The 23,733-nt window shown below is 35.1% G+C and overlaps 4 protein-coding genes across 4 annotated transcripts; 2 read left to right on the forward strand and 2 right to left on the reverse strand.

Moving 5' to 3' along the window:
* Window positions 1-4,523: 4,523 nt before the first annotated feature.
* On the reverse strand, window positions 4,524-4,988 carry LOC145581175 (uncharacterized). The gene has a single exon (XM_081638231.1). It carries the CDS (start codon window positions 4,986-4,988, stop codon window positions 4,524-4,526), a length of 465 nt encoding a protein of 154 aa, XP_081494357.1.
* Window positions 4,989-9,047: 4,059 nt separating this feature from the next.
* On the reverse strand, window positions 9,048-9,812 carry LOC145581176 (uncharacterized). The gene has a single exon (XM_081638232.1). The coding sequence runs from the start codon at window positions 9,810-9,812 to the stop codon at window positions 9,048-9,050; it is 765 nt and encodes a 254-aa protein (XP_081494358.1).
* Window positions 9,813-14,818: 5,006 nt separating this feature from the next.
* LOC145581177 (alpha-L-arabinofuranosidase 2-like) lies at window positions 14,819-19,294 on the forward strand. The gene is made up of 17 exons (XM_081638233.1): window positions 14,819-15,277; window positions 15,421-15,475; window positions 15,676-15,878; window positions 15,991-16,112; window positions 16,448-16,601; window positions 16,723-16,792; window positions 16,893-17,038; window positions 17,241-17,286; window positions 17,377-17,429; window positions 17,540-17,684; window positions 17,781-17,899; window positions 17,990-18,067; window positions 18,270-18,382; window positions 18,501-18,560; window positions 18,654-18,852; window positions 18,953-19,093; window positions 19,181-19,294. The coding sequence occupies exons 1-17, from the start codon at window positions 15,095-15,097 to the stop codon at window positions 19,292-19,294; spliced, it is 2,001 nt and encodes a 666-aa protein (XP_081494359.1). The 5' UTR covers window positions 14,819-15,094.
* A 505-nt stretch (window positions 19,295-19,799) lies between these two features.
* Window positions 19,800-20,660, forward strand: LOC145581179 (uncharacterized). Its single transcript, XM_081638234.1, has one exon. It carries the CDS (start codon window positions 19,800-19,802, stop codon window positions 20,658-20,660), a length of 861 nt encoding a protein of 286 aa, XP_081494360.1.
* The last annotated feature ends 3,073 nt before the right edge of the window (window positions 20,661-23,733 follow it).

A 23,733-nucleotide genomic window follows, 5' to 3' on the forward strand; every position in this document is an offset into this window, starting at 1 on the left:
GTTACTATGGTACTATGCATCGTTCTATTATAATTAGCACTGTCAAAACGGTTTGACAGTTCGGTTTCGGTTCGGTTTGAAATCGGTTCGGTATTTAAACGGGTCGGTTTGGAATCGGTTTAATTGTCTCACGGGTCGGTTTTGGTTCGGTTTAAATAGTTATCGGTTCGATTCGGTTTCGGTTTATTCTTAAGCGGTTTTAATTCGGTTCGGGTTGTAAACAGTCCGGGTAGTAAACGGTTCGGTGCAGGCGGGTTGCGGTTTGTTAACGGTGCGGTGTAAACGGTTTTTATCCCGGTTCAAATAGTTTCGGGTTGGAAACGGTTTCGGGTTAGAAACAGTTCGGTTCTTTTTTGGTTCAGTTTATAACTGGTTCGGTTCTTTTTCGGTTCAGTTTTTAACTGGTTCGGTTCTTTTTCGGTTCAGTTTATACTGGTTCGGTTCTTTGATTGTTTAACCACTTTAACGTTATTCATATCGGTTCCATTTCAAGTTTACTAAATTACGGTTCGGGTCGGTTTTCGGTTTCAAAAAATAAATTGTTTATCGAGTTGTTTGGATTCGGGCAGTTAAATGGTTTTGGTTTGAAATTTGATAGTACTTGCTAACCTTTTGTGTTCACAAGTTTTATATAAAGTCGCGAATCATTTCATATTTAGGCATCATATTATAAACAAATTCTCATTGATTTTATAAATACATATTATGTTCTATTTCAAGTTTAGTCATACTGATCTTACTAGTTTATTACGAAGTAGATTATAAGAGTTAGTGTATTAATGTATTATTGTTTTACAATTAGGTTATTAAATGCTTCTTATTTAATCATTTTTATACTACGCATAGTATCATAATCATGATTTGATGAGTTCTTGTGAAATGGAAGTTTGCAATTTGGTAATTCGATACTTGACTAGTCAACAAGACTGATAATTATGACTCGTTTATCATTATATATTTTCATGAAATTATGAAGATATTACAAAGTGCTTTGATTTGTATAATGAAAGAAAACACTAATGATTGATTAACAAGGTAATATTGATTAGTTCAATCGATCATATGTACACATTATTAACACATGGCATCTAACCATCTCATAGTTAAATATTCGTATCATCGTTATTCATATGTATTAGTACAAAGTTATAGACTCATTACTTCATTAGTGATCTTTTTAAATTTATCTATTTATACATTTCATTAATATAACGTTTTTATAATTTTTACGTGTATGAAAATAAAGATATACTAGTAGTCTAGTAGATGTTTTAATACGTGTCTTGGGCACTGATCCCGATCAAATGGGGCAAAAAAATACTAAAGAATTGAGGGAATAATATTTTTGTAGATGAATGTACAACACACAAACACACACGGATCACCACTCTCAACCATAGATTAAAAAATCAATGGTTAGATTCTTTCTCCTACAACACACACGGATCTCCACTCTCAACCATAGATTAAAAAATCAATGGTTAGATTCTTTCTCCTACAACACACACGGATCACCACTCTCAACCATAGATTAAAAAAATCAATGGTTAGATTCTTTCTCCCACAACACACACAAATCATCATTCTGAACCATAGATTAAAAAATCAATGGTTAGATTTACATGAAACCCTTTCACTCTCACTCTCACTTTACCACTCACGGGCTCACGACGCCTCTCATTCTCACGGGCTCAGCGCCTCTCCGTCTCCCTCATTCACGGCGGACCTTGAAGCTGTCCTGATTCTGCCTCTCTCCCACTCTGCTCAGCACTCTCTGTCTCTCCCACTCTCCATCCTCCATTGAAGCAGCTTCTGAGGTAAGATCGTTTTTCATAATCTAGGGTTTAATCAAACTATCATTGATTTAATTTTCAGTATTGTCAATTTAGGGTTCAAATTAGGAGGGGTTCGTGAAGTATTGTTTATAATTACTGAAGCTATGAAATAGTACAATGAATAATTTTGTTTCTAGGATTTTACTGTGTTTAATTTAGATTGATATACTTAATCCAGAAGTATTTTATGTGAATTTTTTTTAGCCTAATTTGATTCGTAATTGAGTCAAATTTGATTGTTATTGACTTGCATTATTTTTTGGGCCCTAATCGAGCCATTTTAATTAATTTGAATTCAGCCATTTTCAGCCATTTTAATTAATTTGATTTCAGCCATTTTCTAAATAAAAATAAAAAATCCAAAAAAACTTGCAAACAATTGGTTCAAGGAAATTACTATGAAAATGGATCTTTTCTCCTTGTAACATGGCTCAGGGATGGAAATGTATGAATTTGAATTAACAAAATTAAACAATTGACGTCCTTTAATCTTTTTTTTTTTTTTTTTTTAAATAGCTTTTTTTCCTCCTGCCTCCCTTCTGCTCACATATAGCTTTTCTTTTTCCTCAAGCCTAGGCGATGCTACATTGGGGTGAACGTCTGCTGATTGCTTATTGCTGTTCTGATGTCCGCTGACTGCTCTTCCATTATACTGACTGTTCTTTGCTGTTCTGAAGTATGCTGACTGCTGCTCTTCTATACTGCTCTTGATTGCTTCTGCTCTTCTATTCTGCTGCTCTCTGCTAGCTGCTGTTCTTCTATTCTGCTGCTCTCTGCTGCTGTTCAGCCATGTATGCTGTTCTGTCTGCTGTGTTCTGCCATCTCATCTTGTTTAATTTCATTTGTAATGTTCCTGTGGAAAAAAATTGCTAATGGACTTTGCTTGGTTTTGGGATTGTTATATTGAAGTGTTGTGTATTGAAGTGTTGTGTTGTTTCTTCTATTGCTTCAAATTACTTTTGCTGTTCTGATTTGCATTTTACTTCTTGTAATGGAGATACATGCAAATGGAGGAGGCAGCAGTTGTATATGTAATTTGAGAATAAAATTAGTTGAGTTGCAATCTGAATGTTCAGTAAACAATTTGTGCAAATTAGTCAATCTCCTGTTTTCTTTGTGTCCCAAGAAATGTGCGATGGTATGTAGCAGCTAGCTTGATTTGCGTCCTTTATTGTCTTTGTGTAATATTCAGCTAGCTCGCAACTGATGAAGATTATTATTTCTGTTGATTGAAGAGTCTCAGGCCATATAGCATGATTTTAGGGTGTGTAATCGCTTCAACCCGAAATAGAAAGACCAAGAGGAAAGGTTGAAGCTTTCATTGATAACAAATGATTTTTTACAAGTTAGTAGCTTTAGGCTGCAAGTCTCCACACTCACTTTAGCTCACAACTCTTAAAACACAAACATCACCATTCTACTGCTATACTACTTACTTTTTATAATCAATCAAACCTACTGTACATTCAGTTCCATGCTGTCACACACTCACACCTCTTAGTAATCTTTTAATTAGTTTTGTCTTCTTTTGCTTAAGGATAATCATATGTACACAAGTGTTGCTAATCAAGTAATCAGTGATTATCCTTAAGACCTTAATGAATGATTTGCCTTGCTATTTAAATTTTTTTTTTTTCAAATTTCTAATATTTAATCCATTTAATTATATCCCTGTCAAAAAAAAAAAAAAAAAAATAAAAATAAAAAATAAAATCCATTTAATTATATGAAAAAGTTTGTAAACGGTTCGATTTAGAAGCGGTTTGGTTCATAAACGGTTCGGTTTATAACCAGTTCGGTTTACAATCAGTTCGGTTTTTAAATGGTTCGGTGCAAACGGGTAGCAGTTTGCTAACGGTTCGGTGTAAGCGGTTTTTTTGCCAGTTTAAACGGTTTCGGGTTGGAACCGATTTCGGGTTAGATACGGTTCGGTTCTTTTTTGGTTCGGTTTTCTTTCAGTTCGGTTTATATTCGGTTCGGTTTGTTAACGGGTTCGGTTCTTATACGGTTTAACATTATTCGGGTCGATTCGGTTTCGGGTTTACTAAAATATGGTTCGGGTCGGTTTTCGGTTTCAAAAAAATCGGTTTTTAATCGGTTCGGTTCTCATTTGGGTCGGTCGGTTTCGGACAATTAAACGGTTTCGGTTTGAAATTTGACAGCACTAATTATAATGTATAGTGGGGAGTTTTGCCACTTTGCCGTGATTATTGAGGGGTGTAAGTGATTTTTTTTTTTAAATAATAAATTAATGTGTAAAGCGGTTCTTAAATAAAAAAAATTTAATGAAAAATATTGGAATTGGCCCTTTCCTTTTACAAATTTGTTACAAGTAATCTCACACGAGTCACACAACTCTATATCTATACGAAAAGTAGTGGCCTGGTGTGACTAATGCGAGATAAAGGAAGTAAATTAAGAAATTAGAAATAACATCATGGTTATAAATGCAATTAGCATACGCATTTCATCTAAGGTGATACATAAGATGGTTAATTAGTAACAAGCAAATTAGAAAAAGTTAAGAATTCAATAGGTTGAATGTGTTTAAGAGCAAATAACAATTATAGGATGGACTATGATACATTTCTGTCATTGTTACACGTATTTTTCAACTATATAGACCCTAGTTTATCTTTTTTTTTTTTTTTTTTTTTTTTTTTTGAAAACAAGCAAAGCCATCATTCATTAATCAATGGATAAACGATCCATGAGTACATATGGAGCTATCTCTTGGGGACAATGATTTTCCCAAATTTGCTCAGTTCCGAAAGGGATTAGCTTAGCTAAATAATGCGCTACATAATTACCGTCCCGTTTTACATGAGACCAAGTAATAGAATTAAGAGAAGAGCACATAAACAGAATATCTCCTAGCACCGTATCAGTTTCTAGGGAGTGTTTGGCACCTGATGATAGCTTATCAATGAGGAGTTTGCAATCGGACTCATGGATCACCTTAGCCAGCCCATATTTCTTCGCCAGCTTCAAAGCCAGCAGGATTGCTTTGGCCTCAGCAATCTCAGGGGGCCAGTAGGCACGGGCTCTTCTTGTTGCAGCAAAGACAACTTCTCCATCCTGATTCCTGCATACCGCACCAAGGCCAACCCATCCTTCGTCTGCCAAAGAGGCGTCCACATTTATTTTCAGCATACTCGTAGGGGGGGACGCCAGGTGTTTGGGCTATGGGAATGACGCAAGCTAGCAGCACTATAAATGCGTTTGGTGTATTCCCCGTGATCAGCTACATACCTCTTCACACGATCAATCAGCTCACTATTGGGGGTATGCTTATCATCAAACACCTTACGGTTTCTTTCCCCCCAAATACACCAAGCTAGATACATGCCTATTTGTCTAGTCTTGGCATCTGGTCCCTCCTAACTCACAACCAGATCGCAGATCGAGTCCCCTTCTCTCCATTTCCTCATACCATCGCAGCGACAATCATCCCAGAGTTCACGAACTCTCATACATTCGAAAAGAGCATGTTGCGGTGTTTCCACCTCCACTCTGCACCAATGACATGAGTCCTCTTCAATCATGTGGCGGTAATGAAGCAGGCTGCGCGTTGCAAGGGTGCCCGTACACAACCTCCAGAAAAAGTGCCTCACCTTCGGGGATACCTCGGCTTTCCATATCTCCACCCATGCTTGGTGAAAGTTGTCAAAATCATAACCTTTCCCGAGTAAATATGAGGATTTCACAGAGTACTCACCATTTTTAGAAAATGCCCAGGTAAGTTCATCCCCTTGGCCCTTCTCACTTAGCGGTATTGCGAGAATGCAGCGAGAATCTCTCTCATTAAAATGCTCCTCAATAAATTCCCAATTCCACTCCATCCTCTCTAGATCAATCAAATCACTCACAATATTCAAATCGGTTGAGGCATTGCTCGTGATAAAACGCCCTTCTTCATCCGCAACCCAAGGGTCCTTCCATATGTTGATGCTACTCCCATCCCCTACCTTCCAGATCAGGCCCTCTTTCACGAGAGATTTGGCTGCCCAAATGCTCCTCCATGTATAGCTGCCTCCATAGCCAAGGTACGAATCTAGGAATTGATCATGGGGGTAGTACTTTGCCTTAAACACACGGCCAAGTAAGGAGTTTGGGGCTTTGACAAGACGCCAAGCCTAGCGACCAAGCAAAGCATCGTTGAATACAGCAAGATCTCGGAACCCCATACCACCAAGACACTTGAGCGTACACATCGAGTCCTAATTTTTCCAGTGTATTTTCCTTTTTGTCCCATCCGAACCCCACCAGAAACGAGCCATGGAGAGTGAATTTTTTGAATAATTACTCCTGGAAATTTGTAGACGCCCATAAGATACGTCAGGATAGCCTGAATAACCGATTTTAGGAGAACCACTTTGCCCACCCTAGAAAGAAGTTTCTCTTTCCACCCCTGCAACTTTTTCCAGATCCTATCAATAACCGCCTCAAAAACCGCTCTTTTCGATCTGCCAACGATTGTCGGAATGCCCAAATATTTCTCATCATGTCTCTCCACTTGCCGCATATTCAGAAAATTCATCAACTCTTCCCTTTGCTCTGACTAACCCCTTTACTAAACAAGACTTCCGATTTATCATAATTAATTTTCTGTCCGGATGCTCCTTCATACTGGTTGAGAATATCAACTACAACTGAACATTCCTGCCGGTTAGCTCGAATAAAGAGTAAACTGTCATCAGCAAAAAGAAGATGAGATATTTCAGGCCCATTGCGACTAGCTTTTGCTCCATGTAACTGTCTTCCCTGGATTATTCTGTATCATATTCAAAAACACATCAGCCACAAGGATAAACAAATACGGGGATAAGGGATCCCCTTGTCGAAGCCCCCGAGTGGGGCAAACCGAGCCACATACTCCTCCATTAATTACGAAAGAGTATGACACTGATGACACACAATCCATCACCAGGTTCACCCATCTTCCATCAAAGCCCATCGTAAGAAGTAATTTCCGTAGAAAACCCCACTCTACCCTGCCATACGCTTTACTCATGTCAAGCTTCATAGCCATAGTTCCCTTCTTCCCTTTGCTTTTGTTTTTCATAGTATGGAATATCTCAAGAGCAATTAGAGCATTATCTGTAATAAGGCGCCCCAGCACTAAGGCACTTTGATTTTTAGAGACAATGTCAGGGAGAAATTTTTTTAATCTGAGGACAATCGATTTTGACACCAGTTTATACATGACATTACACAGGGCAATAGGACGATACTCAAAAGTACAAACAGGCTTATTAACTTTGGGAATAAGAACAATGTTAGTATTATTTACATAGCTAGGGAAGTACGACCATGTAAAATATTACTAACAAAAAAAGTCACCTCATCACCAACAATGTGCCAAAATCGTTGGTAAAATATGGCGTGCATTCCGTCCGGTCCATGGGCTTTACAGGGATGCATTTACTTGAGTGCTGCAAGGATTTCATCCTTTGTGAACGGTCTCAAAAGCTCTCTATTAATTTCAGATGTGATACTTGGCCTGACATTGCTGAGTACATCATGAATAGTAGCATCCTCCGGGTTCGATGATGAAAATAGGTTCTCAAAGTGGTGGGTGATAATTCTCTCAATCTCCTCGTCCTCCGTCTGCCACTCATTATTATTGTCGAGGATGCCAGTGATAAAATTCTTTTTTTTCCGTTGGGAGGCTTTGTGATGAAAATACTTAGTATTTTTGTCCCCATCACGCACTTCCGATACTCTGCTCCAGATGTACCAATAGGCCTCAGCTTTATCATTCAAGTCATCTAAAATTTTCTCCAGCTTTGCACATTCAGCAATACTATCATTCGAAATTCCCCCTTGTTGCGCCTCTTGGAGAGCCTTTTTAGAATTTGATCATTCAGCTTGTTAAATTTCTTTTTGCTCCAGTGCCCCAAACCCCTAGCTACTACCGTAAGCCTTTTGATGGTAGGTGAACTATTTGAGTCGTCCCAAGCTTGTTTTACAGCAAGCTCACAAGTATCATCTAAAAGCCAACAAGTCTCGAACTTAAACTCCTTTCTTCTCTTCTTTTTCCTGGCTTTCCCTTCAAGGTGTCTGAGTACAATAGCTTTATGATCTGATTAATACCTGACCAAGTGTTCTACAGTATGGTTCTGGAAAAGAGCATGCCACGAGCGTGAGGCAATGAAGCGATCAAGCCGTTCCCTTATGCGAGTAGCCACCAAATTACCCCTCTCCCATGTATACCAACACCCTTCATACCCCAAGTCCCTAAGATTGCAGTCATCTAACGCCTCGCGAAAGTTGGCTACTTCCTTCCTCTCTCTCTCTGCCCCACCTTCAATCTCACCATATTGTAGAACCTCATTGAAATCTCCCCCAAGAAGGATTGGCAAATTTGTTTCCTCACAAAGGTGTCGGATTAAAATCCAAGTTTTGTGCTAGTCATCCTCTTTTGGCCAGCCATACATCCCGACAAACCTCCACTTCCCCTCAGAGCTAGTAACATCTCCGCAAATATGGTTTTGTGAAAAAGAGACTGGGCTAAAATCTACCTCCTTCCTCCAGTATAAGCACACACCATCCCCATTTCCTTTACTTGACACACCGAAAGCATTTGAAAAGCTAAGATTCTCTTTTAATTTCTCTACTGCATTCTTCTTTATCATTGTTTCCGACACAAAAATCATGTCGGGGGCATGACTATTGCTCCACCTTCGAAGCTGTCGAATTGCCGGGTAGTTGCCCAATCCCCGGCAGTTCCAACACAGTACAATCATTTGGAGAGGCGGGGTTGGTTTGTACCAACCTCCGCCGCCATCATCATGTCCGTAGTGGTTGTATCAGATTTAACACGCTTCACCCAAGCCACCTCTTCCTCCATCACATCAGTATCCTTTCCTCGAGCACGTTTGAGAGATTCTGATAACTCCTCCTGAATACCCCTCACTGCGTTGTCTCTAGCCAACCTCTTCCAACTACGAATCCCTGGTTTGTCATTTAGAATATGCAGCTCAGAAATAGCACCAGTCGACATGTTCTGAACTTCACCTGCTTTAAATACATACTCTGCCTCTTACACATCAGAAGGCCGGATTGCTATCGCCTTTGTCGCAATTGTTTAGGCAACAACAGTGTTCAAGCCTTGCAGTGACGAGTTCGAGGGATTGGGATCCTCCTTCCTGATCACAGCACACTCCTCATCAAGCTGTTTTGTCACAAATTGGAGCTTTTTAGCCAATTTCAGGGACTCCACTTCCTCAACTTCTTTTGAATGCCCTTTTCTTGGGGTGGCTTCAGTGAAGTGCTCCACCCTAGCTTCTCCTGCTTCTCTTCTTCTGGAACTCTGTGGCAATTCTTCTCAAAATGCCCCATAATCCCACACGCAAAACAGAAGAACGGAAGTCGTTCATAAGAAAAATCAACCTGCAATTCTCTTCCCCTACGGTCTATAATTTTCTGGAAACGCCGAAGAGGTTTGGACGTAGCAAGCATTACTCTGACTCTACGATACCTGCCAATCCCTAAAACGTCTTCCTCAATTTCTAAAACCTCACCCATCCCCTCTAACAGAGCTCTGACATGGGTATCAGATCTGCAATTGAAGGGAAGATTCTTTATTCGAACCCAAAAGGGTGAATCAGATAAATTCACCTCCTCAGGCTGTTCACTACCATCAATTTCTTTCAATAGCACAAGCATATTGTCAAAGCACCATGGCCTGCCTTTAAGCACCTTCTCCAAATCCTTCCAATGGAAAAATTGGAACGCAAATAAATTGGGTTTAAGAACCCTAATTGCTAGGCCGTGAGCAGGCGCCCATACCCCTGTCATCGTCTTCTTGAAAGCATCAACCTTGAAAGATCTCTCTGTTAAGAGTTTACCCAATAACATGAGTTCCAGATTATTGTCATCCTCGTTTAGGTTAATTGCGCCAAGGTCAATCGCTATTTTTTCCTTCTCCTCGATTCGGAGATGAGAGCAAAGGTCTGTAATCTCTTCCGCCATTGAATTGCAGCAAAAAGGCCTCGTTAATTGGTCAGAAAACCACCAGAATCCGGTAGTAGCCTATCAGAGAGATAGGGGTCGCTCTTTTTCTCGAGAGAGAAAGCCCTTTCTTTCAAGGGAGTTTTTTAGGAAGAAGGTGTATAATTTGAAATTCTAACCTACATATTCAAGTAGACCCTAGTTTATCTATATATAAATAGAGAGGATATATGGACAAATTTTGACATAATTATAGATATTATTTAAATATCTCTGAGAAAGTGTTATATAATTTAATAATTATAATTATGTATGTAGACTGAATTAGAAATTTATGGTTTGAGCATTTTATCTTTTTTTATTTTTTGACATCTTATTTATATATAAATTTTTGTGCTTCGTTCTCGCATAAAAAATCTCATAAAGTATTAAGTTTCAAATACGTACTATTTTTAATAATTTACAAATTAATAAACAAATACCATGTTTATATTTTATTTTTTTTATTTATTCATTTATTTATTTATTATAATGTAGCTATGTAGATTATGGTTATTTTTTAAAGAAGGGTAGGTGAGTGGTTTTGAGGAATACTATAGAATAAAGGTAAGAGGTAATGTGAAAATATGAGTGAGTGTTAAAAAATGTAGGAAAAGGGGGTGATAAAAGTGTGCATATTACATGATAATCAATATATAAAATATTTAAATTGATAAAATTTGCTAAAAAAGGGAAAAATATAATTGAAGGGATATGAATCATACAGTATGATCTTTCCTCAAAAAAATAAAATAAAAATAAAAATTCATACAGTATGATTAAGAAAAAAAGTCTAACCAAAAAGTGAGTTGAAGTAGACCAAAAAAAAGTGAGAGAAGCTAATGTTATTGCTTCATTAATTAGAAGCTACTTTATCTATTTTTACATGTGGACTGCTTCATTTTCCTTTTGTTACTGCAAATAATGTTACTACAAATAATGTTATTGCTTCATTAATTAGAAGCTACATTAATTAGAAGCTACATTAATTATTGTTACTACAAATAATGTTTAAATATTACAGTACTCCGCGTTTGATAACTACGTCAAATTTTTTAATTTTTTTTTTGTTTTTTTGTTTTTTTTGTTTTTATATAACTTGCATTAATATTACTCTGTATTTACCTAGCTAGTTTCGCTGGTTGGTTGGCTTAATGTTTGAAATTACAGAGTTTAGAGATATTTTAGATTTTTTTTTAATTTTTCAATTTTTTCCAGTAATTTTGAAAAGAAAACAATCAAAAAATGTACTAGATGGCCAATTATAACCAATGCAATTTGATTTCCACATGCATGCATGTTTCCACAATTTTCTTTTTCATTGTTCTTTTACAATAAACAGACAAAATGAAATTGAGGAATCCAATTTTTTTTGAAATTTTACCTAATTTATGAATGTTAAATTACCCAATATGGAGCACGCTATATCATGTTGTATAGTATAAATTAATGCCCATAATAGAGGGACAAACTTTCTTAAATTATTTGTTGTTGAATTACCAGTATATATCAATTACGCAGTACGAGTATATTTTATGAACATGGTGTTAAAAGAAAGATAAGAATATTAATGTTGTGCGCTTTTATTTAAATTATTTCTATCTTAAAGTATAATGTTTGGACTATCAAATTCGTACTACAATATTCTAGGTAAAACTGATCAAATTAATTTCCCTAAGTAAGACATTAATCTTGTATACTTTTTTCAAATCCCAAAATTTCTATAAATATAGGCAATAATTGGGCAACATGTGTAGTAGAGCCTTAAATAGTACTTCGTAAGAAGTATATATGCATCCCCTACTGCATTAACCTGCTCTCTCAAAATTGTCTTTTTCAAATGTCAATTTATTCGTCCTAAATAATGCAATATGCTCTATGCTAAGCTAAGTACTTCTTCTGCCCAACATTAATTGCATCGCTTTGAATTGGCTTATGATTTAAAGAACAATAATGAATTTCTTACATTACTGTGTGTTAGACTATTACTTACTCCATAGTTGTTACTATATATATGGTACTCCGTATCGTGGGAAGTTTTGCCACTTTGCCGTGATTAGGGAGGGGTGTATCTGTGTAAGTGATTTTTTTTTTTTTAAAAAATAATAAATTAATGTGTAAAGCGGTTCTTAAAACAAGAGAAATAAAAAAAAATAAAAAAAAAATTATATGAAAAATATTGGAATTGGCCCTTTCCTTTTACGAATTTGTTACAAGTAATCTCACACGAGTCACACAACTCTATATCTATAAGAAAAGTAGTGGTATCATTAAGCCAGATAAGGAAGTAGGTTAAGAAATTAGAAATAACATCATGGTTATTAATGCAATTAGCATATGCATTTCATCTAAGGTGATACATAAGATGCTTAATTAGTAGGAGTAACAAGCAAATTAGAAAAAGTTAAGAATTCAAAAGGTTGAATGTGTTTAAGAGCAAATTAAATAACAATTATAGGATGGACTATGATAAATTTCCGTCATTGTTACACGTATTTTCCAACTATAGGGACCCTAGTTTATCTATATATAATAGAGAGGATATATGTGCAAATTTTGGACATAATTATGGATATTATTTAAAAATCTCTGAAAAAGTGTTATACAATTATAGTTACGTAGACTGAATTAAAAATGTATGGTTCGAGCATTTTATCATTTTTTTTTGACATCTTATTCATGCACAAAAAATCCCACAAAGTATTAAGTTTCAAATACATATTAATTTTCTTCATTTTAATACACCGTTAATAAGTTTCGAATACATACATACAACGAACTCTATAAGAAAAGTAGTGGTGTGACTAATGTGAGATGAAGAGAGTAGGTAATGAAATTAGAAATAACATGATGGGTATTAATGCAATTATCTTACGCATCTCATCTAAGGTGATACATAAGATGCTTATTTATTGGGCTCGCCCCAATTTATCAGGCTGATAAACAGAACAATGTTAATCAGTCCTTTTAATTTGTGGGCCATGTTTTGCAATATAATACTATTTTTAATGGTTTTTCTTTTCATTCAAAAAAAAAAAAAAAGTTCAGATCTAGCACCCACAATTCTACACCATTGCACCCACCGCACTAACAGCATCTCCATCATCTCACCAATCAACCACGAACCACCACCATCATCTCTGTCTTACCTTGTTCGTCTCAGCGACCACCACCAGTCCACCATCTTCGACTCAGCCGCCATCCACCATCACAGCCACATGTTCCTTTTCGAAACCCATCACAACCACCACCGTCTCTGTTTTCGCCCCTTCGCGTCCCTCTTCTTCTTCCCTTCTAACGCTTCTTGTTCCTCCTTCCTTAACAACGACCCCAACGCCGCTTTGCGGCCGTAACAAAAAGACATCCTAGTAGCAAAAGAGTGTACATTAGGGTCATATCAACCCCTTAGGGAAAGCATTTCCTTCGTATCGGCATTTTGAACCGCCACGGGTGGTGGTGGCGTTGGTGTGCAGCTGTGCTCGCGTGGAGGAAAAACTTGGGTTGGTTAATTATGGTGGAATGACGAATGAAGGAAGAAAGAGATGAAAATACAAAGATGCCCCAAATTAAATAAGTGAATTGACATAAGTAACCCCTGATTTACATAGCATGTTTATCAGCCTGATAAACTAGTATTTTCTCTTATTTATTAGTCACAAACAAATTAGAAAATGTTAAGAATTCAAAAGGTTGAATGATTTAAGAGCATATAACAATTATAGACTGGACTATGCTACATTTCTACCATTGTTACTCGAATTTTTCAACTATATGGACCCTAGTTTATCTATATATAAATAAAGAGGATATATGGGCAAATTTTTACATAATTATGGATGTTATTTAACTCTCTGAAAAAGTGTGATACAATTATAGTTATGTAGATTGAATTAAAAATGCATGGTTCGAGCATTTTATCATTTTTTTTGACATCTTATTCATGCACAAGTAATTTCACAAAGTATTAAGTTTCGAATACATGATATTTTTCTTCATTTTAATACACCGTTAATAAGTTTCGAATACGTACATACAACTCTATAAGAAAAGTAGTGGTGTGACTCATGCGAGATGAAGGGTGTAGGTAATGAACTTAGAAATAACATGATGGGTATTAATGCAATTAGCTTACGCATCTCGTCTAAGGTGATACATAAGATGCTTATTTATTATTCACAAACAAATTAGAAAATGTTAAGAATTCAAAAGGTTGAATGTGTACATTTAAGAGCATATAACAATTATAGACTGGACTATGCTACATTTCTACCATTGTTACACGAAATTTTCAACTATATGGACCCTAGTTTATCTATATGTAAATAGAGAGGATATTTTGGGCAAATTTTTACATAAATATGGATATTATTTAAATCTCTCTGAAAAAAGTGTTATACAATTATAGTCATGTGGACTGATTAGAAATGTATGGTTCGGGCATACTATCATTAATTTTTTAGCATCTTATTCCTGCACGAGAAATCTCACGAAGTATTAAGTTTCAAATTTTGAATACATACTATTTTTCTTCATTTTAATAGTTTACAAAGTAATAAACAAATACCGCCTTTATTATTTACTTTATTTTATTTATTTATTATAATGTAGATTATTACGATTTTTTAAAGAAGGGTGAGTGGTTGTGAGGAATACTAAATAAAGGCAAAAGGTAATGTGAAAATATGATTGAGTGTTAAATAAATAAAAATGAAGTAGGAAAAAGGGGTGATAAAAGTGTGCATTATAATACATTAATAATGGATATAAAGGATAAAATTTGCTAAAAATAGGAGAAAAAAAAATTAAAGGGATATGAATCATACAGCTAGCATGATTAAGAAAAATAAGTCTAATCAGAAAGTGAGTTGAAGTAGACCAAAAAGAAAGAGAAGCTATAATGTTGCTTCATTAATTAGAAGCTACTACAAATGTATGCATTAAATTTACTACAAATGTTTAAATCTTACAGTATTCTGTGTTTGATAACAACGTTATTTTTTTATTTTATTTTATTTTTAATTTTTTTACCGAGGTTAATTTTTACATGTAATAATAATGCAGTAGAATTTCGGCTATAAATTAAATGATAGGCTCGATCTCATTCTACCATTTCTACAACCATTCATCTCATTCTACTAATTTATGATATAAGCTCAATCTCATTCTACCATTTCTACGACCATTCATCTCCAACAAAAAAAAGACCTTCTTCACCTTTTCTTACTCTTTTTCTTCATCAACGCACGTAATTCTTGAAATTTAATATGGATGTTTCAAAGACTATTTCTTTCCTTATAGTGTTTTGGGTACTACTTGGAGTCTTCTACCTCGACCTCACAACCTCCATCTCTATTGATGACAACAACGGGCACCTCACTACCTCCGTCTCTGTTGACGCCTCTAACGGACGTCAAATATCTCCGGTCTTTTTCGGCATCTTTTTTGAGGTACATATTATTATTATTATTATTACTACTACGTACTGTAATTTAAACAAATTGAAGGAATTATTATAAATATTTTGCCAAATTAGTCATTTAATAAAAAGATCTGAAACTAACACACATCTCTAATTTCAATTTTCAATTAGGAAATCAACCATGCCGGAGCCGGTGGGTTATGGGCGGAGCTTGTGAGTAACACAGGTGACATACTAATTAACTACTTTTACTTAATTAATTTTGAAATTACTATATACTCCGTATAATCTTGATTTACATGCATGGAGTATACGATTTGACTTTTACGTTACATGCATTTCCTATAATACGTACATTTATCTTCTTTTAAACATACTAGCTATATTCATCCTCACTCATTTAAGATTACGTGATTTTTTAATTAGGATTCGAAGCCGGAGGTCACTCTATGCCTTCGTCAATTAATCCTTGGGCTAGAATTGGTGAGGATGAAGATATCTACATCGTAACGGAGCTAGTGTCATGCTTCAAAAATAACCCGGTTGCGGTTCGGATGGACATACTTTGTGAACAAAGTACTTGTCCTCCGGGAGGGGTCGGACTCTACAATACCGGCTACTGGGGAATGGTAATAATACGTATTAAATTAGTTTATTTATTTCTTATATGATTGAATATATATATATATATATTATAATTAATTAGCGTCTAATTTATGATTTTACAACTTTAATTTGTAGAACATTGAAGAAGGTAAAAGTTACAGAGTGATATTTTACCTAAAATCAACTCGACAAGTCGATGGTTTTGTGGCATTTGTTAGTGAAGATGGGACAAGAACACTTGCCTTTCAACATATTGCGTAAGTACATATACATAAATAATTGTGCTATATTACAGTGACTTGTTATTTGTTGATATAAGCCCAATTATATTGACATGCATGACGACCCAAAAATATGATATGCATGATAAACCATTTTTTCTAGCATATATACCTTAATATAAATATCAATACTACTATTAGTTGATGTTACATAAATGCTTGTAAAAAAAAATATATTCATATGACACGATAGTCACGATTGAAATTGCCTAAAACAAACCTGGACCAAATCGGACCCATTAGCAACATAATAGGTGTAGTTTCATACTATCATTAATATGTGAATGTGATTACTTTTATTATTGATGCAGAGTTGATGCTGCAATAGTTAAGAAATGGACAAAAATAGAGATCACATTAAAAGCCAGAGGTTCATATAAAACAGCCAGGCTTCAATTCACTACCAGCCAAAAAGGAACCATTTGGCTTGATCAAGTTTCTGCTATGCCAATTGACACATACAAGGTGATCGAATTACTACGTACTCGTATTATTTTTACATACGTAGTAAATATTACGGATGGAGTAACTGTTTTTTCGGGTTGTAAGACGTCAAATTTGAATTAAACTTGAATTTATTGTTTAGGGTCATGGATTCCGAAACGATTTGATGGAAATGCTTCTCAACTTGAAGCCAAGGTTCCTTAGATTTCCTGGTATTTCACAAATATAAAAACTCTAGTATTCTTTTGAATGCTTAAAAATGTGTACTATACACTAGTACTTCTTATGATGTAACTATACATTAAAATGTAGGTGGATGTTACGTTGAAGGCAACTATCTAAGGAATGCTTTTCGATGGAAAGACACCGTCGGACCATGGGAAGAAAGACCAGGACATCTTAATGATATGTGGGGTTACTGGAGTGATGATGGTCTGGGCTACCTTGAATATCTTCAGGTGATTAAGTAAAACACTTTTACATTGTACTCGCCGTATCATTATATTTTAATTGATCCTTTTAATTGTCACTTTATCAATGCAATTTTCTTAGGAAAGTAATAAAATTAATTTAATTATATAAATGTCATTACATAATTATTAGTTAATCAGTAATTTTGTTATAATTAGTCATTTTTTTATATTTTTTTTCTCTTTGCAGCTGGCCGAAGATTTAGATGCCGAGCCTGTGTGGGTTATTAACAATGGTTCGTTATATTTAACTCTTCCGCTATATCCTCTAGGCTAATCCATGAACTACAGAACTAACTATTACTCTGTATATAATCTTACTGCAGGAATTGGTGTCGTAGATCAAGTAGACACCTCCTTAATTGCACCATTTGTGCAAGTAAGTAATGAATCCTTGACCATTGAATTGAAACGTTACAAAATGATTTTGTGTTGCACTATCTTATATAAACTACCAATTGACTACAAATATTCACCATGAAAATATAGGAAATGTTAGACAGTGTCGAATTTGCAAGGGGTAGTCCAAATTCGACATGGGGCTCCCTTCGTGCAAAGTTGGGGCACCCAAAACCATTTAAACTGAATTACATCGCTTTCGGAAATGAGGGTTGTTATTTCAACACCTACACAGGTACTTGAATCATTGCATATATATATAAGTATATGATATGATCTTTTCAATTGGTTTTGTAAAAGGAGTTACTTTTCTGTTTTGTCTATTTTATAGGAAACTATCTCAAGTTTTACAAATCGCTAAAGAAAATACATCCTGATATCAAAGTGATATCAAATTGCGATGCAACCTTGAAGCCTTTAGACCATCCTGCTGACATATATGACTATCATGTAATAATTTTTTGATTGACTCTTTGCTTGCTATTGTTTTAACAATTTAATTCTAGATAAATTAATCTTTTATTCTTTCATGATTTTCAGACATACCCAAATACTTCAGAAATGCTTCAACTAACTAATTTATTTGGGAAGATAAGAAGAGATTCTGGTACCCCAAAGGTATAAATCATGCTATTAAAATATCATGTTAGTAGGTATTTTTTATTAAATTAAATGATACTTTTTACATAATAGTATAATACATTGATAATTTGATACTGCATCCCTTCTATCCTCTCAATTTTAGTTCACGTCAATAGTTTTAAGATACACTATCAATACGGAGTATTTAACAACATTGATAAGCGGCATTGATCTATAGGCCTTCGTGAGTGAATATGCTGTGAGGAATTTGAATGATTCAAAGAAGAAGAATGGAACATTTGGAGCAGCATTAGCAGAAGCTGCTTTCTTGCTTTCATTAGAGCAGAACAGGTATGCATATTTCACTTATCATCACTTTGATCAATTTTTAACTCATCAAAATAATCTAACTATATTGATTATATAAGAGTATTATTAATGTTCGTTCATGCTATTGATTATAATATAGTGATGTTGTTGAAATGGTGAGTTACGCCCCACTTTTTCTAAATCAGAATTATAACAGAAGGTAAGTATATACTTGGTGATTACATTTTGGGATTTATATTGTAAATCATACGAAGTATTAATTATTTCTCTTAATTTTACTTGTTAATCATAGTTGGATCCCAGACGCAATTTCCTTCAACGCATATCAAGTGTTCGGGATCGCAAGTTATTGGGTGCAAACTTTTTTTCAAAACTCAAGTGGAGCAACACTTTTGAGTGTTCATTTCCACAACCATTTTAAATCGAAAAACACATTCATTACTGCTATAAGTTGGACGACTAAAGAGAAAAAGAGCCATATAATGATCAAGGTTATGAAAATCTCTACTCTTTGATATCATACTTCTACTTCTATAATCAATACATTATACTAGTCTTACATTATTATAATTTGCACATTTAATCACGTAGGTTGTCAACTACAATGATGAGTCGTTGAAACTGAACATTTCTCTCAATGGAGTTGACTCAAACTCCATAATAATTTGGAGGAAAGTTGTGCTAGCTTGTGATGACCTACAAGCCGATAACACCTTTGATAACCCTATTAAGGTATAATTTTAACATTTATGTATACTATATCTTCTTATCATCGATTATAATAGCCATTTCTAATGTGATGTAACATGTAATTTCTAGGTGGTGCCTTTATCCAGTATTCTAAATTCCAAAGTAGAGAAAGACATAATTGTGGAGGTTCAGCCGTACTCATTGACGGCGTTTGATCTGATTAGAAGCAAGCCCCTCCAATAATGTTCTAATCAAAACATTCGGCACTTCAATTTTTTTTAGTACCTTGTAGCAATTTGTATTTTTTTTGGAAGAACAAATTGTAAGTTTGTAAGTTGTTTTTTCCCTCCCCTTTGCCATGTTTTCAAGTAGTCAAGTAATGCAACAAGATTTGTTGTGTTGAGTTTAGACTGGTTCTACTATTTTGAATTCTGATATTGCAAAATTCTTCTGTATGTTTTCCGTGGTCTAGTTTGTAATTGTATAACTTTCAATTTGAGGATAATAAGGGGTTATATTTTTACACTTGCCCATTTTTGAATGATTGAAATTTGTAGTATCTTGGGCTACTATATTATTCTGGTCTCGCTAAAAAAAAAAAAAATAAATAAATAAAGACTGTTGGATCAACTGAAATTTTCTGACTTGCCGCAAAAACTAGACCGAAGTAAATCTTCGGGAAGGTGAAGCAATTTTTATGGCGAGCTCCAATTCCCTCCCAACCCGAGACCTGCTCCACTACAGACACATGGCTGAGTCAAATTCATGCCCATGGTGCCCTTCCACGTGTGAATCTCTGAATCATGCTCTCTTTTTCTGCCATATAGTGCGCGATTTATGGAGGGAGCTTGACTGTGATATGCTTGTGCCTACAGACCCGAATGAAGACTTCAAGGAAATGGTGGTGCGTTGGCAGAAGATGGATTCTAAGAGATGCTTGAGAGGGGCTGCTCTATTGTGGTACCTGTGGAGTAGAAGGAACGATAAAATTTTCAATGCTAAGGAGGTGCCGCATCTTGTTGTAATAGAGAGGGTGCAAAAGCTCGTAGAAGATTGTGTTAAGTACTTGGCGAAGATTTATGGCGCTGTTGGTTTGCGAAGGAAAAGAAGCCCGAAGGTCTGGAGTTCTCCCCCAGCTGATTTTATAAAGATCAATTGTGATGCAAGTCTGCGAGACGAAGGGTGGGTTGGTCTTGGAGCTGTGGCAAGAAACGCAAGTGGCGAGGTGTTGTTTGCTGGAACTCGCAGAACTCGGGGCAGCTGGCCCCCTGAGATAGCTGAATGTAAAGCCATCTTATTCAGTCTGAAGCTAGCAAGAAGGTATGGCGTGAAAAACTTAGTGGTTGAATCAGATAGCCAAGTCGTCATAAATCGCCTCTCGAAAGCTGCCATTTTCTTCTCCGATCTTGATTCTGTTCTTGACGATGTTATGTTCGTTTGTAAAGACTTTGATTTTGTCACTTGGTCGCATGTTCGTAGGGATGGAAATTCTGTCGCCCATCACCTAGCTAGGATAGTACCGTTTGGTTTTGAGCAAGTGTGGGAACACCACTGTCCCCCGCTAGCTATTGCCCCCTATGTATTTATGGACAATTTGTCCAACTCTTGATTAATGGTATTTCTAGCTTGGTTTCAAAAAAAAAAAAAAGTAAATCTTCGGGAATGTAAGGTTGATTGCTTCAAAGGTTTTTTCAGAAACCAAAATCAATGGGCTCGTGATGACCCTGATCCTCTTATTATGTACAGCCTTCTGTTAGTAGTTTCGATTTTGGCCTATTGTGCTGCGTTAGTGTCTAAGACTTTTTTTTTGACAGGAGTGTCTAAGACTCTAACTTCTACTTTTCTTTTGCCATTTAATTGTTTAATGCCACACGATTGTAGCAGTCATATGTAAAATATTGTTGAAACTGCAATTTAAAACATTAATAAGTCCACTTTAGCTTTCAAGAGTAAATATACGCACTATCTTTGGTGTACTCTTCTTAATTAAAAAATTTAAGAAAATATTGATGGAGTTACTTAGTCATGTGTGCTTCCAAAGAATACTTGATCAGAGTATGTACTTTCCTAATAGTAGTAGTTCGTTCTTGAAAATATTGAGAAAATATTATTTCAAATGTTTGATGTAGGCATTTCTAGATCAAGGAGCATATGGCCAATCAACAAAGTCAAGAGCAAGGATCTGCGGAGCAAGATGTTTCTTTGAGAGCCACATCATTTAAGAAGAGAAGTAGCCAAGTAGGGGACCATCAAAGGGTTTAAAATCAAGTAGACCTATAAGGCATGGCAAGAGATGTGATGTATAAGAATGTACGCGTAGAATTGAACGTGATGTGAGAACAATGGCTAAGTTTTTTGTACTAATTTTTTTGTTGAAAGGCTAATTTTTAGTGTAATAAATGATAATTACCTAAAGATTGATGTCGTAACCAAAATAATGAATTTCCATCACAACCAATTTGGGATAATAATAGCATATATCAAACCTGGAAAATTTCTCAAATGCAAGTCCAAATTAAGTCATTTTCATCTAACATCCTAACCATATATTAAGAGTTGAGTACACAATTCCATCTAAAAAATTCGGATGATTTTACAGCGGTTGTTTAAAAAATGACTACCATATTATTTTAATGATATATAATATGATTGCTTCATTTTTTCACGTTATAAAATGGCCACAATTAGTCTTATAATATCTACAATGTAAATATAAATTTTGAAAAATTTTATCGAACATAAAATAAATATTTTTGGAGAAACTATAAAATAAGAATAAAAATTACATAAATGAAAATAAAAATTTGGTAAATAAAAAAAATGTTGATAATACTATTTAATACCATTAATAAAGTAATATAATTAATCACTTGGAAAAAATTATGTCAATTATGAACTATATAATCATTAAAACATTATAGTAGTCATATTTCAAACGATTACTGTAAAATTTTCAAAAAAATTCTATATAAAATTAAACGAGTCTTTCATAATATTTGTTCTAAACAGTCTGGACCATTGCTCCCGAATTTCTTTGACTCACCATCATTGTAAGCAGCATCTCTTCCCATATACACCTTAGAAAATTAGAAAATGAGCATTGCTGACAAAATTATGTAACCAGTGTGATTTTTACTTTTAAGCCTTTAATGAATAAAGGAGAATATTGCAGCACAAGCATTTACACACCTTGCTTATGATACCACTATCTCGCATCCAATTTGTAAGAACTTGGAGTTCTTTACAACTTCTCATCAACAACTCCCTTAAACAAAGTATATTATATATAGTACGTACAATCCTGAAATCAATATAAAATCAATTAGAGTAGAGAATTTATTATAAGAATGCAATGTCTGAAGAAAAACTTGTCCTTACTTCTCAGACAATGAAACCATCTGTTTGAGGGCTATATAATTTTTGTTTTTCATTAAAAGACTAACAAAACCAATAAAGTTTGTATGACAACAATAAGATAATCATCAAACATGATACTAAGAATCCTAACTGCAAAATTATAGCTATTGACAACTGAATTTTACACATCACAATTCACAATTCAAAAGGCATTAAAACATGAAGCACTACAAACACATTACTCACAAAGAAGCAGGGTTCATCATCCAGCCACTTGACGAATGCTGGAACGTCGTCTATATTAAGTTACACCACACTATTAAATTATCGAATCAATGAATAAACAAATTATCCCCGAGTCTCAACATCTGCCTTAATCTATACTGTACAAAACATAAACAATACCATAACAAGCATCAAAGCCAAATATGATCAAAACACTTATTAAGACAGAAAAATTTAAATATAGAGAACTCAAAGCAAGCAAATATGAGAATCGATAGATTCTTGATTTCTCCTATAATGTTGGCTTTGAACACTTCATAGATTAGGAGAATCAGATACTGCACCTCCCGACAAATCTCTACCTGAGTCTCCCTTCATCAATGATTTGAAATAAAAGTAGACTAGAAGTCATAAAGAGCAGAAACCTGCTCAAACAGCCAAACACTTCACCTAACTAATTACCTTTAAAACCTGTGTCCAATATTCGACATTATGACATAACTATGGACATAAAATGGCAGCAGCCAGCCAGGCATGCAGCAGCATCCTAACTTTCTAAAAAGCAACACATCCTGAACCACTAGTCTAAATGCTACCCACAATTTAATCACTATCAATACCCTCATTACCTTATCTAATTCTGATGCAACTTGAATTAAGACTCTCACTTCATCTAAATAAACTCATAAGCAATACACTTGAATTAAAATAGGAGCAATAATATAAGTATATTGAACCAGTTCGTCCCTGGGAATCCCCACCAGAAACAAGTACTGAACCTGCAAAAACACGTATCACCCGAAACTTCACAAGGAATGATTGTGACAACTTCAAAGTATATTGAACTTTTTGTCCTTGAAAATCCCTGCAGGAAAAAGAAAATATAAGTAGACAGCTAGAACTTGGTTGTTTGTACATTTGTTAAAAATAAATGTCTTTGACAAATGATTCTTCCATGAGACAAATCAAGAGCATTTCACATTTAACTGATATTGTGGCCCTCCACTAATAAAATAGATATGCCAAGGAAATTTTTCATAATGCCAGCCGAGGGCACCCCGGTTTCTCATAATGATTAACGAAAAATGTTTCTCATGGGG

The sequence above is a fragment of the Chenopodium album genome, chromosome 15 (genome assembly GCF_948465745.1).
Source record: "Chenopodium album chromosome 15, dcCheAlbu1.1, whole genome shotgun sequence".
NCBI classification, from domain to species: domain Eukaryota; kingdom Viridiplantae; phylum Streptophyta; class Magnoliopsida; order Caryophyllales; family Amaranthaceae; genus Chenopodium; species Chenopodium album.

Excerpts from the sequence above, each read along its gene's own strand:
- LOC145581176 (XM_081638232.1), bottom strand. The coding sequence starts at position 9,812 with ATGGCGGAAGAGATTACAGACCTTTGCTCTCATCTCCGAATCGAGGAG.
- LOC145581175 (XM_081638231.1), bottom strand. The coding sequence starts at position 4,988 with ATGCTGAAAATAAATGTGGACGCCTCTTTGGCAGACGAAGGATGGGTT.
- LOC145581177 (XM_081638233.1), top strand. The coding sequence starts at position 15,095 with ATGGATGTTTCAAAGACTATTTCTTTCCTTATAGTGTTTTGGGTACTA. Across the intron at positions 18,383-18,500 it reads CTTTCATTAGAGCAGAACAG|TGATGTTGTTGAAATGGTGA; the intron begins GTATGCATATTT and ends ATTATAATATAG. Across the intron at positions 18,853-18,952 it reads AGAGCCATATAATGATCAAG|GTTGTCAACTACAATGATGA; the intron begins GTTATGAAAATC and ends TTAATCACGTAG.
- LOC145581179 (XM_081638234.1), top strand. The coding sequence starts at position 19,800 with ATGGCTGAGTCAAATTCATGCCCATGGTGCCCTTCCACGTGTGAATCT.